The sequence below is a fragment of the Odontesthes bonariensis genome, chromosome 13 (genome assembly GCF_027942865.1).
Source record: "Odontesthes bonariensis isolate fOdoBon6 chromosome 13, fOdoBon6.hap1, whole genome shotgun sequence".
NCBI classification, from domain to species: Eukaryota; Metazoa; Chordata; class Actinopteri; order Atheriniformes; family Atherinopsidae; genus Odontesthes; species Odontesthes bonariensis.
Window position 1 is genome coordinate 13,993,781 of NC_134518.1, and position 19,178 is coordinate 14,012,958.

Genomic DNA, 19,178 nt, shown 5'->3' on the forward strand with positions numbered 1-19,178 from the left:
TTGGATTAATAATGTGCCATTTAAGTGATTTCCTTTTCTTACTTCTGATAAGAGTGGGTTGAAACCTACGCTGTGTCAACCCACTCACACTTAGTTTTGCTTTAACCAGGCTGGACTGTGACACTTTTTTTTTTTATTGGATAATGTCTCCAAATATTTTTTTAGATTTTACTGAGGTATCAAATTGGTGCCAAAATAACTGGCCAATTCCACTGTTTACAGTTACAGCTAGCAGAAAATGAGCCAATTTAAATGGAGATATAGTCACTGTTTGTCTACTATATTTGTGGGAATGCTCCTCTCTAAATACTAAAGATACCAAATGGTTAAGGAAGCTTAGATAGTGTTGCTGAAACGCCAGCAGTTCTCAGTAGATCCACGAAAGACTGCAAAGCAGGAAGTTTTGCTGCTTGTGGTAATGCAGCCGCTTAAAAGCTGCAAATATGTTTTACTCGTTGGAGAAGTTCAGTGGTTGGGCAGAGTACCAAGAGTAGTATGTTACATCATCAGTGTCTCTGTATTAGCTTTAAGTTTGAGAGCACAAGATTTATAATGCCATCAGGGTTGCCTCAGCTTTGACTCAGATGTCATACTAAATACCTGATGTGGAGACGTAAAAGGAATAATTTACGTTCAGCTTAGCCTACTGGTTGGTGGACTTCTAAGGGGAAAGAAAGAAAATATTGATAACATTGTGGGTATTGGGATCTTTTCGAAGACATATTTCATCAATCAATTTTCACAAGTCATCAAAATAACTAGTCTATTATTTCCATCATTTTTACTCGCAAGTCTCCCATGGTAGTGTAAGAGGAGATTTATTTTGGTGTGAACACATATTCATCAGATTGCCTTATTTTGCATTGTTCATTATTTTGAGTCCACATAATTTAACTAATTGTTTCTACATTAAATATTATATTCTGCTGGAATATGGAACTATATAATATGGCGCACTTTACGTGCAGGTAATGTGAGTGATGATTAAAATTGTCGGAGTAATATGTAAGAGGTGAGAGTTGACGTTTTTTTTTTGTTTTGGTTGTCCTCGTGCTCTTACTTTACCCACAGTCCTCCGATAGTTTATGTAAGACAATAATTCAAACATCCAAAACCCGGTCTAACAGTAGCCTATGCGGGAGTATCATTTTGGAGCTTATTTAGTTACTTTAACGACACAATGGATGCTGGTTATGAGTTGATTTGATCGCACTCATTACAAGTTTCGGGAAAGATGGCACTCTGCTCGGTCTGCAGCTTCCTCTGCTGCTGCTGCTGCAATCGTGATTTCAGTGTCTTGTTGCCCGTTTGAACGCCGTTTCATCATATCCTGGCTGGCTTTCCGTTCTTCAGATCAGTTGACAGCCCGCGTGTGTGTGTGTGTGTGTTTGTGTGCGTGTAAACGGAGGGGAGGGGTTGGTAATGAAAGAGAGATGTGAGCGCCGCTCTCTGCATCTCATTCAGACTAACTGCTGCGGCGGCGGCTCTTTAGCGATGTCTCACCGCCGACGTTTGCTCCATCTAATGTGAAACACCCGTGCAGGCTGGTTTCCCGACCTCTTTATGTGTCAGTTTCGTCAGGTCGTGTGGAGCCGTTTGTTTGTAGAATGCTTCCAGGAGCGCGTCCTCCTCCTCCCGATGCTGCGCGGTCTTCTCTGTATCTCTGTCTCATAGTTGTCCTCCTCTGCGTTGCCGCCGCCGTCTCCGAAGGCGATGTTTACAGCGGTGAGTCGGGCTTCTCCTCTCATGGTTACTGTCAATATCACCATCTGTTGATTTATTTAAAGCTATTCAATCGCAAAGCAGCAATGGCACAGTGTTTGACCGTGTTTCTTCTTGTCTCCTGTCAGGAGTGAGCAGGCAGGGTTTACAGAGGAGCATCCTTCAGCACACACAGAGCTATGAGATTATTTCCCCCACATGGCTGCATCCTGTCAGGCAAAAGAGATCTGCCACCAAAGATGTGAGTATACATCTCGCTGTGTTTTTTTTTTTATCCGGGTAACAAGATGACACATGTTTGGTAGGTGTTACAGCTTTGGCCACAATCAGTGATTGTTCTCGGTTTGATGTTTTCCTTTCCAGCATCCAGCAGAGGTTCAGGTCCTGGTCTCAGCTGAAGGAAAGGAGCTCAGACTGCACCTGGAGAAAAATGAGTGAGTGACTTATGGACACCACAGCATCAAGTAGACAGTAATGTGTCCGTCGCATTTAGCAGTTTAAAGAAGCAGCTTCATATAAGCAGTTGGACAAATCATGGGAAATCAGTTTTTTTTCCCATCTGATTAGATCAAGTTAGAACATAGATTCCACCGAGACGTTCCGGCTGTTCCTTTAATTTGTCCAGATGTTTGCCGTCACAAAGACGCATTTGTAAGGTCAGTGCCCCCTTGGATGGTGAGAGGGGGATGAAGGGAGGAAAGGAGGCTGATGTCTCTGGACAACAGAGGGTTGACACCCGATCTGTGTGCCCTGGGCTAACAGGAAGTGAGATTGTGTCTCTGCACCTAACATCCTGCAATCTGATGAAGCGGTTCCTGTCCAAAAACAATGGGATGCTGATAGGAAGGCAGCTTAGTATCTTACCCATTTGGTAGCAGGGAGGGCTGCAGCTCTTGGGATATCAGCGGTGACCAAAGAGCAGTGGTTTATCACTTTTTGGATTCGAGCCAACACGCAAGTGGACTGCGAAGCTTTTAGGAACTTTAGGAATGAAGTCCATTTTTACCCTCGACAGTGGGCCGTCCCTGTCGTTCATTCACCGTCGAGTCATCCTAACAAAAAGCCACGACTCCACTGTGTCTGTCTGACTGTCCCCTGAGGGACGACCCCCCCCCCCCCCCCTGATCTATCTTCTCAGCAGGTGGTCATGCTGTTAAGTTTCCTCCTGGGCAAAGAATTTTCATCAATCACAAACTGTCTGTGCACGTGTGGTAAGAAAATAAAGAAAGAGTGAGCGCAAGCTGATCTGCTAGCATTGGGAATGATCCGATAAAACTTATACAGCCGGCTCCTCTGAACAAGATTGTACACATCGTTCCAAGGAAGAAATTGAACGACTATTCCCATAACCACGAAAAAATGTATTTTGAAACAATTTCAGTGAAACTTCTCATCTTTCCTGTAACAGGAAACATGCAAACAGTCTGTGTGTAACAGCAAGTGTTTACAGCAAAGCAGACCAATACTTTCACAGTGTGAGTACAGAAACCATTCCAAGATATTTCCTTCCAGTTCATCGTTCAGCTCTCTGACGAGCCTCTTTACTTCTTTACTATTTTGGTTCGGTCACTCACTGCTTAAGTTATCGACTAACTGGTTAACTTATTTTCTTCAAGCAATGGTAGTGACCAAAATCCCAGCGAAATGAGTGTGGGGGAAAAGTGCATAAATACATAAGGTAGCAATGGCAATGTTGCTCCATATCTGCTGATTTAGTAAATAACAGCTAAAAATGTTTTATTCAAAAGACAGCTTGTTACAAATTGCTCTTTTAGGTTTAATTTTCATCGTTTCAACATGTAAAAGCATCTGATTTTACCATGTTGATGTTGTTACTTTAACATTACGACCAATGTTGCTCCGAAGCCATCACTGTAACACTACTGAGAAAACTCAGGGAAACTGACTGCTTATGCGTGGGACACATTTTATCTCGGGGCTTCAAGAGACTTCCTAGAATATGGCATTCATTGTGAAAAGGTCTATTTCGACTCGAAACATTTCTGGAAACAAAAAACAATAGTCTTCAAGTGATTAATTGACCATCTCTTTTTTTGCACTTTAACTCCCATCACTGGACAAGCTGCACCTTCCTTTTTTCCTGTCTTTCACCCTATGTCGCAAAACTATGACATTGCGTGACTGGTCGGAGGTGATAATGTTCCCGGAGAAGTATTTACACTTTGTGGGAACGTCGACATCTTGTGCAAACAAATTTCTTGCTCCGATAGCCGATAGCACTGCTGATCTTTCTGCTGCTGCTCACCTTCACTTGCTCACATTATAGCAAACACGAGAGATGTAGAGCCCTTCCTGAATGTCCCTTCAAAAGGTATTGCACAAGCATGGATGCAATGTGTAACACTACACCGTTATTGTCTAATATGGCACATCCTGCCATGCTGGCTCTTTCTGTCTTACCGTAAGCTTTAGTCCGTCTACCCACCGCAACTATCGGGTGTACGGCCTATTACAGAATCATTGTACAGCTTTCAGGATAGAGCTTGCTAGTTCTCTTTGTTGAGACCATTATTTAGTCTGAGGTTTACCATCTCACCAGTCAGTATTCTCTCCCAGACTCTGTTCCTCAACAAAGAATCCCATATTGGCTTACTATGCTTTGATTTGTCCTCTAATCTGGAGACACAAATGGCTATACGAGACTAAGGCTGGGCTGAGGAAGGGTGCAGTTTGGGTAAAGGAAGATTAATGTCAGACTCTGGATGAAAGCCAGAGAAAATGCTGCCAGTACCCACTCATGTGTCCTGGCTACTCCTTTGTGTCCTCATTGCACCTAAAACTGTGTTGCTTGTACAGTCAGCAGATACGGGGGAACCCAAAGTAGTTTAATCTCATCTTTGTGTTCATTCCCTCGCAACATTCTCCAGCTGTTTTTCTCCAGCTGTCCTCCTTTTTGTCCAGTTTCACCTCATCTACTCTTTGAATAACTAATCACTTAAAGCATGGACGAAAACATGACTGAATGTCCGTGGGCATCCTTTCTCTCAGTGGCTGGAGTCCACACTCAATCCATTTCTGTCCTCCCTGGTCGTGCTTATCAATGTGCACATGTGCACATGAGTTAGCACTTCATTGGTATGGATGTGTGTTTGCCCGAGCTTTTATCTTAATGAAAGGCTACAGTGCACCCAAGGAGGGTTGATTAAGTTAAGAGCTAGGCAGGGCCAGAGCGTGTGCTGACTCAGAGAGCAGGAAAGCTGATGGAAAAGCAGAGTGAGAAGCGAGAGGAAACAGCGCAAGAAAGTGAATGATGGACCGGAGGTTGAGGTGAGACAAGTCATGGAGAGAGGAAAATAGAGACAGTTGAAGCCCGCTTGGGTGTGAGTTATATCTCTCTGTTTCAGATATGATTTGTGTGGATATCCCAGCTTCCTCCTCTGTATGACTTTCTCTGTTCTTCAGCTTAATATCCTTCCTGCACACCATTAAGTGCATGAACCTGAATTAGGCACTCCTTCGGGAATTGTAGCCTGCATTGTTTCTCCTTTCTTCCTGCTCTTCTCACCTCTTATCTTGTCCCCACGTCGTATTTCTTACGCCGAACAGCTCAAAAACGAACACCCCATTCTTTCTCACTTCTATCCTCCAATATTCCCCAGGGCTCTAGAATAAATATACACCCCCCCCCCCCCCCCCCCCCCCCCCCCACACACACACACACACACACACACATGCTCTGCGGTCAAAGTGTGGGAGTCGGTGGCCACACGCAGACAGATGACATACAGAGACTCACTTTTACACATACACAACCCCAAAAGAACACAAACAAGACTTAAAGCGCCGAGCTGATGGACTGCAGGTTGAGGGAGAGGAGAGCAGGGGATTTGTTAACTTGTCCTTGTTTCTCCTGTATGTATATTTAGTCTCAGAGTGCTGTAGTTTTTTTTATGCTTGGATGTCTCAATCTATTCCCATGCTTTCACACTTCCTCCCTTTGCAATAAAAGCCTCTTCATCATCCGTTACTCTGTGAGATTTTGACTTTGCATCAGCCATCTCTCGCGCGCCCCTCCACCCCAGTGAAGTGATGTCATCTGATACTATGAGAGAATGCAACCCACTGACCTCAAATGCATTACCCCACATCCCCTTCTCCTTTCTCCCCCCTTCACTATCAACCAAGTACATTAGCATTACTCCCCCACTCTGTCTTTCTCCTCCTGATGTTGAACCAACCCTTTGTCTCAGCCTCTTTGCCAGACAGCCCTAATTCAGCCAGTACTGCAATCCTCAATCGCGGCATGTGTCTGAGCACTGGACATCATCCAAACATTGTCGGGCAGTGCTTGCACCATCACACAGAGGTTTTTACAGTCTCGACTTGAGAGCTCTCAGCATATTTAACCAAATTAAACGATCCATCAGGCTCTGAGGTTTTTGGTGACGACAATATATGAGATATCTAGTATGTGAATCAAGGCCAAAAACATGGAAATTATCATTTTGTACGGTTTCAGAGCAGATGTGTCAACACTCTGTAAATTACTCATCTTTTGAAATAATCTTACTACGCCCCTGTTGCACAATAAACTGGTATGACAAGATGAGTGAATTGCTCGTTTGCGCCGCTCACCTTAGATTAATTTTCTTTACAGTTTAAATGAGCTGTTATACTGTACACCTAAAATAAATCATCCAGGTATGTGACAGATGTTATTTTCGATTAATTTGATCAAATTGTTTCCCTGGGTACACCAGCTTCCCCTCACAGTTCAAAACCATGCATGTTAGGTCAGTTTGCGATCCTAAATTTTCATCGTAGAGCTGAGGACCATAAATGGTTGTTTGTCTTGTTTGTGTATGTGTTGTACAGGCAATCTGTTCAGGGTGTACCCTGCCTTTTGGCCAGTGGCTGCTGAAATAAGTTCCAACCCTGCTGCATCAGTGATTAGAATATAGCAGGTGAATAAATCTAATAGATTTAGTAACAACTTCAGAGATCATTTCCACAAGTACAACCAAAAATCAGAGTAAGTTGGATCGTATGACAAAGGAAAATTAAAAGCAAGAAAACATTGTCTTACTCTACTTTGATTTTTATTTCTTTGCAGACGGTAAGAATTTAAGGTTTCATTTTTTGTCAACTTAATTTAATCTATTGATACAATATTTTTTTTCCATCTCAGAGCAACACATTTAAAAAAAAAAAAAAAGTTTGGATCAAGGAAATTTAGGTTTTGTAATGTTACAAAGAATGCCTTTTAAACAGATTATGCCAACAGCTGATTGTGATCATGATTTGGGACAAAAGTCGTACCGGTACTCTTTGGCTGAACAAAGATGGGCAGGAAATCTCCAGTTGTTCAACAAATCTTTGAGAAAATGATTGAAATATCGACAGAGAAGGTCTCGCAATGAAAAATTGGAAGGGAATTGCGTGTTTTCATTTACAGTTCATAATATTATAAACGATTCAAAGAATCTGGAGGAATGTCAGTGTGTAAAGGGATTATCTTTATCTTTGATTCCTCAGCTGACACTGCATTAAGAAGTGTCATTCATCAACAGCTGACACAACCACCTGGGAAAGAGATGACCACGGGAGACTGGTGCCTTACCTGCAGTAGACAGCGGGCAAAGCGCTCTGATTTTGGAGAATCAGAAACAAATCCTGATGAACAGGCTAAGCCACTCAGAAGGGAGCCATGAGAAGACCACATTTTTTCATCTAAATCAACACAGATCTCAAAACCTTGGTTTAAGCAGACGCTATATTATGGATTTTTTTCACCACCTCAGGTCAGCATCAGACAGTTGTTTAGTTTGTCACTACATGTGGAAACCTGGACCATGCTATATGGACCCAGTCCATGTAACTGTCTGATGCTGGCGGGAAGTGGTGCAAAAATATACGGCGACATAACTCCTTTGACATTTTTGAGGTTGCCGTTTTGGATGGTTCTCTTCTTACAGCCCCTTCTGGGTAGCTTTTAAGATTAGCTTGCCCATCACAAAGCAATGCATTGCAAGCTTTTAATGCTGATTATGCAGCTTTATTGATGTCATGTTTTGTCTTCATGTCACGCTTTGACAGATTTTATAACCATCCGTCTGCTAGTATACACACACCGTTGCCCCCAAGGACCGGTATGTCAGCATGGTTTAGCTCAGACACAGAGCTGCTGGCTGGCATGTGAGCAGAAGTGAGAATGGAGAGGGCTCATTAATTCTTTTTTTCCCATGAAAGAAGAAATCCCCTTAGCAGGGTAAAGTTCAGTCAATCATCAACTGTCCTGCCATTAATTCATTCTGTGAAAGTGACAACGGGTTACAGGGATGAGAGGAAAATGTGAGGGGAATGTTTGAGGAGTTACAAAAGCGGAAAAGCCAGAAAAAGGCCAGATCAGGTTAGGAGGTCAAATCCTGCAACATGGCGGGGGTTACCCTGTTTAGGGTGACATCAGCCGGATACATTACTACTGACTGATCATGTTTAAGTCCACTCTTTGACTGTGTGTATGTGTATGTGAATACACAGGCCCTCCTCCCTCTGAGTGGTGATCTGTTAAAGGATGAAGGAGCCGTTTTCTGTCTTTGACCTGCTTTTTTTGCTGATTGCATCAACAGGCTGTCATTGTTTCAAGACGCTTGTCTGCCTCAGGGCATCTGATGTGGGAAGAAAAGGGAATCTTCCTGTCATTTATCCTCATCCTGCTTTAAAGGAACAGTTTGACATTTTGGGAAATACGCTTAATTACATTCTTATGAGATGTCACTTTCATGTCTGTTGGCTGCATGTGAAACCACAGCCAGTGCGGTGGCAGCTTAGCATAAGGTCCAGAAACTTCTGAAAAAAGCTAGTTAGTTTTACATTACATATATCATCATTTAACCAACAGAGCTTCAGAGGTGCTGTTGAATGGATTTTTGTCATGTTTTGACACATTCAAACTAAAACGGTTTCTGTTTGTATACAGGTTTTATGCTAGTAAGTTATTTTTTTCCCTACATAAATGAGAATGTTGTGTGTCCTTCAGCATCCCCAAAATTTTTTGAAAGATCCCAGTTGTACGTGCATAACTATCAAGTAAAGCCACAGTCAATTAAATAAATGACGACCCACAATAAACTATCATATTCTTAAGATCATAGGGTCTGTCCTTTTGAGCCAAATTGGTCGCTGGAGCCAGTACATGCAGGGTTCTCTGTGGTCTGACTTAGCTGCAGCTGCAGCCTGTTTAAAGGATCACAGTTAGACCCCTTGGAGGAGTGATGATATGAGATTTAGAGACAGAGTAAAAGAAAACCAGCTGTGAGGCAGACAAAAGTTTATGAATGAAAACAGGAAGAATGGATTGAGACACAGTTGGAAGGAGTAGGACAGGAAAATAAGCATCGGTGTTGGTTTGAGTCCAAAGGCACTCTGTCAAATATACATACACACAGATGGAGGAGAAGAGGAATTTAATGTATTACCCAAATAGAATGAATGTTTGTTCACGTATTCGCCTGTTCCTCTGATTTATCAGCTTCTCCTGTGGAGTCTGTCTTGTATATCAGTTGAGAAATTTCTATGTGGTGGAAAAAAAACACTGGAGAACTTTGGTAAATAATAGCTCTGTCTGGACATTCCAATGACTGAACTCTCAGCGTGGGGAAGTTACCATCTCCCTTTTCAGCTATGCTACCCAGGAAATAAAAGGATTATTTCAGAAAGGTACATGTGGGTTTTATTAGAGCAATAATTTATTATTTTTGTGTTTTTATAATCTCTGACTGTCTAAATCTTTAAAGCAGCTTGGTTTGATGAGTGTCTGTCAAAATGAATATTCTTATGATACGTGGACTGCTGAAGAGGCCGTGTTCTCGCCTATCTCCTGAGCTTCCAACAGCTGTTACTCATTTTATATCAACTCAAGAATATACAAATATATATTGGTCATTGGGCCTCCATGTTTTAGCTGTTTCTGCAGACTGAATGTGTGAAACAACATATATTCTATTGTCTCTGAGATCTGTGTTGACTTTCACCAGGCAGCTGTTGGCCCCTGGATACCAGGAAATATGGTACACCACTGATGGAGCTCGCAAGTCCTCCTTTCCTGCCAACACCGTGAGTCTGGAGAGACAGTTTGGTGTTTTTAAACTGCAGAGGGTAGTTGATGATTAATGATCATTGGGGAAACATATATAAAGATTTTACAGTTGATAAAGTTCACACATTGAGCTGTGTGTTGAATTTTGATTTTGTCTTCCAGGGACATTGTTTCTACCATGGCAAAGTTCTGGGCATGGAAAGTTCCAGCGTTGTTCTCAGCACTTGTTCAGGACTCAGGTGAGACAAAACTTCACCGTATTGAAAAAGCCCAATATTTCGATAAAGTAGTATAGATGGATAGATACAATTTAGAATATTTAGTTTTTTCCATGTCTAAAAATCCAATCTACAAGAGTCTCAGATGAAACTAAATCCCTGCAAATATAAGAATATGTTCATAAAGAGAACTGGCACATCTGTAGTGAGAATTAAAGCCACACTTTTTTCATTTAATTGGTCTTCCAGTAACATTTGACAAGTAAAGGAGATAATTCCCTAAAATATTGAAGAAATACTGGATTAAATTCAAATATTAAACGTGCTTTTGCTGTGAAAGTAAGATGTAACCAAAGCCTGCACAGTTCTTTAGACAGTCATCAAACTGTTGCAGAAGAAATGGCAGGAAACAGTCCGCCTAACATCTCATAGTCCATTAGGTTAACAGGTCTTTGGCCGCAGAGATGGTTCAACGAGTACAGCTCAGTTCAGATCCTCAGACACGTTTTATCCTTATGTGGCTCCAGACCGGCTGATGTTTCCTGCTGGAGACACTCAGAGAGGCGAAACCGGCAGCAGAGGAGGAACTTGCGATTGCTGCCAGAATTTTTTAGCCATTTGAGTGTTTATGCTGGGTCACCGCTCTGCATCTCGAGTAAATGAATACATTCTAAGGTCGATACTCTGGAGGAAGGCAAACAAAGCATCGCCTGACACTATAATGGGGGCGTCTGACTTCTCCAGATGTTTTCTACAGCTGCATGACCCGCTGCTGTGTGCGCGCTCGTATGTTTGTGTAAAGGCATCTGTGCTCATAAGTGAAGAGGATAATGCAAAGCTGTGCCTGTTCCAGCTGATTTTTGTTAGTAGAGGACAGTTAATCATCTGAGACACACACACCCCCCTTTGCTCTGCTCGTCAATAAAGCTGTTCAAAAAAACAGATTGCGTGTGCAACCATAAGGTTCCCCCCTACTTCAAATTGAAAAAAATGTATGTGCTTCCCACTTTTAACCTGAGCCACAAATACCTTTTTTTCCCCTCAGCCTCTGAAGATATGAGAAATGTAATTAATGATAACTTGTCGAAATTGAAGTTATTTTCTGATTTTAAAACGATCAGAAGAGCAGAAGTTATTTTGGGCATTATCAGATGCAAACTGATTTCCTGAAGCTCACAGGATGGAACCATCTGATGTGTCTCGTTTCCCCAGAGGACTGATTTCCTTGAACGAGAGCGTCAGTTATCTGATAGAGCCTCTTCCTGGTTCCACGGATGCTCAGCAGCATGCTGTCTTCAGAGCCGAGAGTCTCCACCTACCCAGGGGAAGCTGCCTGCATCACCATGGCAACGAGGAGCGCGACAACAGGCTCCCTGATTTCATCCATGGAATGATGTCACCACGGAGATGGAGGGTGGGTTCAGACGGGCCAAGCAGTAACAATGTCTCTGCCATAGATGTGAGAGTATTTTACCGTCCCGTCTCTTTGTGCAGGAAAAAAGGGAGCTGGGACAGAATATGAAGTATGTAGAGCTTCTGCTGGTGGCAGACAAGGCCGAGGTGAGAATGTTGTAATGCTTATATTTGGTTACCTCTCAACCACAGTGGATTTTGTAGTTTCACACCTTTGCATGTAGGAGTTTTGGAGGTGGATATTTGTATGTAAAGTCAGCATATAGAGACATCATACATAAAGTTCATGTGAGGGGAGCCTACGTATTAATTGTTTGTCATGTCCTATATTTGAATGCAATACATCTAATCATATATGGGTTTTCTTTCGCTCATACTGTTACTTTTAACCTGAAGATTGCGCACAACCTTCCGCTTAGAGCTGACTTCTTCAAATAAAAAACGCTATGATTCATATCCTGTTAGTCATTTTAAGTGTGACACCTTCCTTTTTGTCATTTTGAAGAATGTTAAAAAAAAAAAAAAAGCCAGAAATATGTTGGATTGTCTGCTTGTGTATTCAGTGTGGTTTCTGTTTTGCGCAGTTTGAGAGGCATGGGAGTAATCTTGAGAAAACCAAACTGAAATTACTGGAAGCGGCCAACTTGGTTGACAAGGTAACATTTCACGTGAAACTGTCCAACAAACAAACACCACACCTGATTTCATTCAAGACTAATGAACGCCTGCCTGTCGCTCTCCCTGTCTCGGCCCACTCTGACAGTACTACAAGGCTCTGAGTATTCGTGTGGCACTAATCGGTCTGGAAGTGTGGACCAACCAGGACTTGATCAACGTGTCTGATAACCCACACAGCACTCTGGCAGCCTTCTTGTCCTGGAGAAGCAAACAGCTCAACCATCTGTCCAACGACAATGCTCAGCTTATAACGTTAGTAACTGTCACTCTACCTCTGTTCTTTTCCATTTCATCATTCTGCAACACTATACCCCTGTCTACAAAAGGCCTCCTGCTCTTTGGAAAAGATCTCTCATTTGATTTCTTTTACATTGTGTCATAATAAACACCAGTTGTATCCCAATGGGATGCTGTCCAGTTGGAACTAATTACCAGTGGTCAATTTGTCTTTAGGGGGAAGGGATTCCAGGGCACCACCATTGGGCTTGCACCTCTCAAAGCCATGTGCTCCGAATACCAGTCCGGTGGAATTAACGCGGTATTTATTTATTTATCTATCTATCTATCATGTAAACTGCAGCTTGAACGAGATCTGGTTGTCAAAACATGATTATCGTGGCCGAAAGTATTTACGGTGAAAATATTGCTTGTCAACAGAAAACCCGTAAAAGAAAAAACTAGCAGAATAGTTCGTCTTTTTGTCAATTGAATTACACTCAAAATAGGAGTTAAGACACTTTAAACACTGTACATAAAACAATCTACATTCAATAATGTCTTGTTTTTGTTAGATTTCCTGATAGATAATTACAGCTATATTGCAATTGCCTTGACATAAAACAACATATTTGGTGAAATTTGGCCATTTTAACACTGTCATGACGTCATCTGCTGCTGGAATGAATCAACTTTTCGTAGAAATGGGCTCGAATAATCCTCTTTAACAAGCCACTTGATGTTACTGTTCTGATTCAAGTGATTGTGACATGATGTGCTGAAAGCCATCTGTAAGAGTCGGCTCACCCCTCTGTTGAACAGGACCACTCAGAGTTACCATTTGGTGTCGCTGCCACCATGGCGCATGAAATGGGCCACAACTTCGGTATGAGTCATGACACCGCGGGCTGCTGCCAGGCGAGAGCGGAGGACGGTGGCTGCATCATGGCTGCTGCTACTGGGTACAATGGAGCTACTTCCTCAGCTGTCAGAAATGAGAGAAAATATTGGGATCGATTAAAAGAAAAAAAACTTGACTTAATTAGACTTACCTTCTGCATTTGTGCTCCTTCCTTATCTCGGTGCAGGGATCCATTTCCACGTTTGTTTAATGATTGCAACCTGAAGGAGCTCAGGAGCTATCTGAGCTCTGGGGGAGGGAAGTGTCTCTTCAACTTGCCAAACACCAAGGCGATGTATGGAGGCCAGCGATGTGGCAATGGTTACCTGGAAGATGGAGAGGAATGTGACTGCGGAGAGGAGGAGGTCAGCGGGTGTCTATGTACAGTTTGTGTTTTCACTGGATGCGTTTCCCAGGCCTCATGACTTTACAACACTTTTTGTGTAGGAATGCACCAGCCCCTGCTGTAATGCCAACAACTGCACCCTGAAAGCTGGAGCTGAGTGTGCACATGGAGTCTGCTGCCATAACTGCAAGGTAAAATCAGACAAGTTTCACCTTGTTTTACCTGCAGCTATCCTAGTATTATCGTGTATACTACAGTTTTGCAGTACTGGTTGTGATGGAATAGAATCTCTTATATAATATAATATAAGGAGAATATAATTCTTCTCTGTGTTCACCATGAAGCTGAAGAGCCCAGGCGTGCTGTGCCGAGCTCCTTCTGGGCCGTGTGATCTGCCAGAGTACTGTGACGGAAAGGCAGAGTCCTGTCCTGCTAATTTTTACTCGGTGGACGGTACATTGTGTGCAGGCGGGCAAGCTTACTGTTACACCGGCATGTGTCTGACCCTGGAACAGCAGTGTCAGTCACTCTGGGGAGGAGGTGGGTAAACTGGATGCATATAATCTTTAAAATTCTTGTTGCAAAGTGGAATATTATCTCCACATTATTCACATTGAGCATATTCTTATTAGGTTCCATTACCTGCACACCCTGTGTTACAGTAGAAAAAAGAAATGGCATAACTTTGTGGCAATGTTTTAAGCCCACTTGTTGTGTTTTTCCTTTCACAACCAATCAAAATGTCAGCTCTGAACAACAGAATAAGTGGCTTTATTCGGTTTAGTTCGGTGTCACTACATGAGATGGTTGTTCAGAAATGACCTCAAATCCTGTGTGGAAGCTCGGCTGGCATCTAAGATAAAATCTAATATGGCAGTCATGTCAATTAAGCTGATTTGACAACTTGACACTTCTTAACCTAGTAAACTCAAATGGTTTTAACCGACGGAAATTATTTTTGTTTTAAAGAAAGTTTCACTTATTTCGGTGCCCATCGATCTGTCAAGTAGAGCAATTTTCTCGCTTCCCTTTAGTGAAGCACCAAGCACAAATACCAAGTTTGTTTTAGACAAATGAAGGTGTTAATGAGATGTGATTTTGCTTTCTGCAGTCGTGGAAAGTCCAATTATAATGTACACATTATCCGAGTGAAAATTAATTGAGGAATTTAATAAATATGAGATTATGTCCGCCCATAAAAAACATTACTCTTAAAGGAAAATAGGATGATAAAGTCGCAACATAATCAGTTTCGATCATTATTTCATTATCATTATAATGGGTAAGATTTTGTTGATGAACCAATTTCATATATCCTTTTCGAAGTTCTCTTACTGGCTCTAATACACGTTAAGTTATAACATTTTGCTGTGTTTTGAATGGCAATTAGCTTATTGTGGACTGTACTTTACTAACACTATATTGTTTAAACCCAAAAGCTTCATGTTTCAAGCAGCATAGAACATTCTATAATCCCAACACCAGAACAAATACAATTTTAGAAATAGTCTCAGATCTTTTGACCTGTCGTAGAAATACTTGATGAATCGGTGCGCTTTACGTCATTATAGAGTGCAACAAAATACCCCAAACATGTTGTCTTTTTTTTTTTTATTTAAAAGAAGAAATGGAAAGGCTCGATGTAGCTAAAAACGAGTCCTCAATAAATCACAGGATTAGAGATTTTTATTGGTCAGTATCCACACTCATGTTGTGGCAAATCCTTCCAAAACAGCCTGTTCAATACCACATGATGCTCATAGAAGCATAAGAAGGGCCATCTGGAGTCCATGAGGTACACAGCGCACAGTAGGTGCATGTGAAGTATGTGTGGGTGTTATTGTGTCCCTAAGCATTTATATTTGTCTGTGCATTTTCTATCTTCACACCACAGATGGGCGTCCCGCCCCTGATGTGTGTTTTAAGAGGGTAAACGAAGCTGGGGACATGTTCGGCAACTGCGGCAAAGATGTACTTGGGAAGTACAGGAAGTGTAAGGAAAGGTGAAGACCAAGACGTTCAGGAATGTATTCAAGAAAATTTGATTTGCTTCTCCTTCATTTTAAGTGTATTCATTTTCCTATACATGCCAGGGATGCCAAATGTGGCAAAATCCAGTGTTCAGCTTCTGCCAGCAAGCCCATAGAGAGCAATGCTGTTCGCATAGAAACCACAGTCCGTGTGGGCAACAAGAAAACTCAGTGTTTGGGAACACACGTGTACAAGCTCGGCCAGGGGGACGAGGAGCCGCAGGGTGACACTCTGGACCCGGGCCTGGTCATGACGGGGACCAAGTGTGGTGATGACTCGGTGAGGATGCTTTACATCCCTTTTTGGGATCTCAGTCGCACTAAGTTGTTTTCTCTAACCACCTCTCAGATGCTCTTCCTCACACCACTCCTTATTCTACCAGATTTGCTTCAATGGACAGTGCCGCAATGCATCTTTTCTCGGAGCGGATGAGTGCAACGCCAAGTGCCATGGACATGGAGTAAGTTTCTAAGTGCCCCAGCTTTGACGCTTGAGTGATGGATGTGCGTGGACTTGTAGGGAACATTTGGCTGCTCGCCTGCAATTATGGAAAGCTGGTATCGTTGGCAGTGCTGCAAGAACCATTCCGATCACTTGTGTGAATAAAAGTAGCAACACAACAACGTAAGACTACTGCTGTACGAGTATAATCCTTATCAAGTAGAAGTACAGAAGTATTTTTGGCAAAATATTATGAAAGTAATACGCAGCAGGATCTGCTAAAAAGTTATTTATACCAGAAAATGAAATGAAGTATAAGCAGACAATATGGAGGCAAATGTAAAATACAAGAGTCTTTACTTTTCCAAATCAGAAAGTTCAAGTCGACTTAAAATTATTTCAAAGACCTTTGTAGACCTGCATCTCAATATGATGAATACATGCATGAATTGTGATGTTTATTCAAAATGGCAGCCAACTCTGTTTATCTCTCTCCAGCTTTGCAACAACAACCACCACTGCCACTGCCACGCCGGCTGGGCTCCTCCTCTGTGTGACCAGTGGGGCACGGGGGGAAGTGTAGATAGTGGACCTGTCCCCAGACAAAGTGAGGCAGATATAACTGAATTTGACATTATTTTACTATTGGCATAATATGAGCTTGTTATTCAAGGTCACTTTATTTTATATTCCCAAAGACAGTCTCCTCCCAGTTCTGCTTGCTCTTGCCATGGCTCTCTTTGCGGTTTTGGTCACTCTTGGACTTTGGTGGTTCTACAGACATAAACTCCGCCCACTAAAAGCAGCTGCTCCACCATCAGTGCCAAAGTAAGTGAATTTTATGTGTAGAATATGAATGATTTATGCGAACAGCAGCTTGCAGATGACGCATTTGCATGTTGTGTGGATGTCCACAGTGTGCGACAGGTCATTACTTAAGTTTATTCTGTCCTAATCCTCAGATGTTCAGTCACAGTGGAGGGCAAGCCTGCGCATGCTGACGGTCAGATCAACGGCCATACCAACCCAACATTCTTGCTGAAGAAGCAGGACTTGGTAAAAAAAAAAAAAAAAAGAAAAGAAGCCCTCTCAGGTTCTACCTTGATGATGATGTGACTGTAATCAAATGTTCTGACTTCATGAAAATAATGTAATTTTGTTGTTTGCGCTCTCCCTCATGGGAAGTCTTCTACCCGTCCGAGCCCATCTTGCCCATCTCGGCCCAGACACGCCATTGTGCGTCCGGCAGTGAGACCTCCTCCCATACCCGCGTATGCTGCAGAACAGAAAGAGCAGATGCCACAGCCTCAGGTCCGGCCTGTAGCTTCTCCTCCAAGACTAAACTCTCCTCAGGGTTACACCCCCCCTTCCTTTAAATCTGTCGAAGTCACTGGACAGAAACCACACCAAGCACCTCCTACAGTACCAGGGCCTCCATCTTCACCTTCCCAGGATGCTAAAAGCCAGACAAAGCCTTCAGCAATAAATAAATATCGTCCAGACCCCCCAAACAGACCTCCACCACCGTGCCCTGTCAACAAACCATTTGTGGTAAATTCATTTGTACACATTTTTGCGTAGAGAAACTGATACTCTGCTTCAGACTGAAAATTAATTGAAATGGCTTTTTTGATGTAGGGACAGCCTGACATTAAAGGCCTGCAGGTAACTGCAAATGCTGTACAGAGAGGAAAAACTGCTTTGGCTCCATCTGCTGGACAGAAAAGGCCAAACAGGTAAATTTGCTGTCCTTTTTTTCCTGACAGCCATCTACAGAAATCACTCAATAACCTTTCTGTTTTTCCTTTTCTTCTTCTCCTTTCTAGACCCTAAACCAGATGTTCAGGGAGGTATTGGGGACAACCACTTACATCCAGTAAAAGACTGCCATAAGTTGTCTTTAGGAGAAAAAAAAGAAGCTGCAGCTCTGTGGGATAAATACTTGACACTGTATTTACACTGATGTGCATTTAGAGGAGAGTGATGAGATTATTGCACGAAACAGGTCGTAGTGAGTATGTTTTGGATCTAATAATCAGGTCTCATCAGCTGTTTGTAAATACCCCCTACTTTATCCTGCTTTATCCACTTGAGACAGCCGGAGCTGTGAATTTAATTAAGTTTTTAATTATTTTGTTGTCCCAGATGTGGATGGAAATGTGAAGTTCTCCTGCAGTATTTATTCATAAAGCGAAGAAAAATGAATGTTTACAATGCAGCCTTTGTACCAAACTCGGTGCCTCTTAAAGCGCCATCAGCTAAAAAAGGATGTCTTGTATTAAGAAGACATTCGAAACATGGCATTGTTTCGCCTCTTATGTGTGACATGAAAATGGGATAATAATGGCTTTCAATAGGTCTCATGGTATCCAGTGAAAAGCCGACATGCGAGCTGTTAGTAGATGTTTATAATGGAGAGATTTCCGATATGTAGCAAGAAATGTGAGGGATTTCTTTAGTTGATAGGATTTTTATTTTCATAATTTTTTACTGTTTTGGTGTTGCACTTCTGTGTTTTACGCTCATCGCTTGAAGGCATTAAAGTTGCCTGTTTGAATGATAGTATCTTCAGAAAGTATCAACGTGTACTTGTCACCTTTTGAACCTGCAGGAGCCGAGTATCACAGTTATTTTAATGTGACCATTTGAACATATGTTATATCTTAATTTCTTAGTTCTGTCACTGACAATCGGTTCTCAAATTGTCTTGATAATTTCATGTAAAGAGCAAAACTGAGCCATACTTTTGCTTACATCTATCAGTTATAAAACTGCACCATCACTTTTAATGATACAGTGTGATTGTAGAAAAATGCCACCCCCACTGTTCAGTTGCAGCTCCCACTTGACGAAAATGCTTTGAAGCTACTGCTCTATCTGAAAAGGTCACGTTGTGCAACTGCAGGCTGGATCTCACTGATGAATTTTCTGTCAGTTTTTCATAATATTGTGGTCCATTTGACGACTTGGACAAATGTAATCTGGGATATGAAAATACAGCCTGTCAACTGCCATGTTTTACCTTGTCATCTGACCTATGCAAACACAGGGGATGCGTCTAAAACTGGATATCCAATAAACCCGTGGACAAATAAAAATGTGACTTCTTAGCTGGTCTTGTTTTGTCCATGTGTACAGAGTGAACTTGTTAGG

The 19,178-nt window shown here is 42.1% G+C and overlaps 1 protein-coding gene across 1 annotated transcript; it reads left to right on the forward strand.

The window, feature by feature from the left end:
- Window positions 1–1,393: 1,393 nt before the first annotated feature.
- Window positions 1,394–18,469, forward strand: adam19b (ADAM metallopeptidase domain 19b). The gene is made up of 23 exons (XM_075481054.1): window positions 1,394–1,725; window positions 1,851–1,963; window positions 2,086–2,156; window positions 9,720–9,798; window positions 9,944–10,020; window positions 11,212–11,413; window positions 11,494–11,559; window positions 11,997–12,068; window positions 12,176–12,342; window positions 12,544–12,628; window positions 13,129–13,268; window positions 13,395–13,572; window positions 13,655–13,744; window positions 13,898–14,093; window positions 15,448–15,556; window positions 15,647–15,863; window positions 15,967–16,044; window positions 16,524–16,632; window positions 16,724–16,853; window positions 16,988–17,081; window positions 17,211–17,576; window positions 17,664–17,761; window positions 17,852–18,469. Exons 1-23 carry the CDS (start codon window positions 1,608–1,610, stop codon window positions 17,856–17,858), a joined length of 2,862 nt encoding a protein of 953 aa, XP_075337169.1. The 5' UTR covers window positions 1,394–1,607; the 3' UTR covers window positions 17,859–18,469.
- The last annotated feature ends 709 nt before the right edge of the window (window positions 18,470–19,178 follow it).

Excerpts from the sequence above, each read along its gene's own strand:
- adam19b (XM_075481054.1), top strand. The coding sequence starts at position 1,608 with ATGCTTCCAGGAGCGCGTCCTCCTCCTCCCGATGCTGCGCGGTCTTCT. Across the intron at positions 16,854-16,987 it reads GCTCCACCATCAGTGCCAAA|ATGTTCAGTCACAGTGGAGG; the intron begins GTAAGTGAATTT and ends CCTAATCCTCAG. Across the intron at positions 17,082-17,210 it reads TGCTGAAGAAGCAGGACTTG|TCTTCTACCCGTCCGAGCCC; the intron begins GTAAAAAAAAAA and ends CCTCATGGGAAG.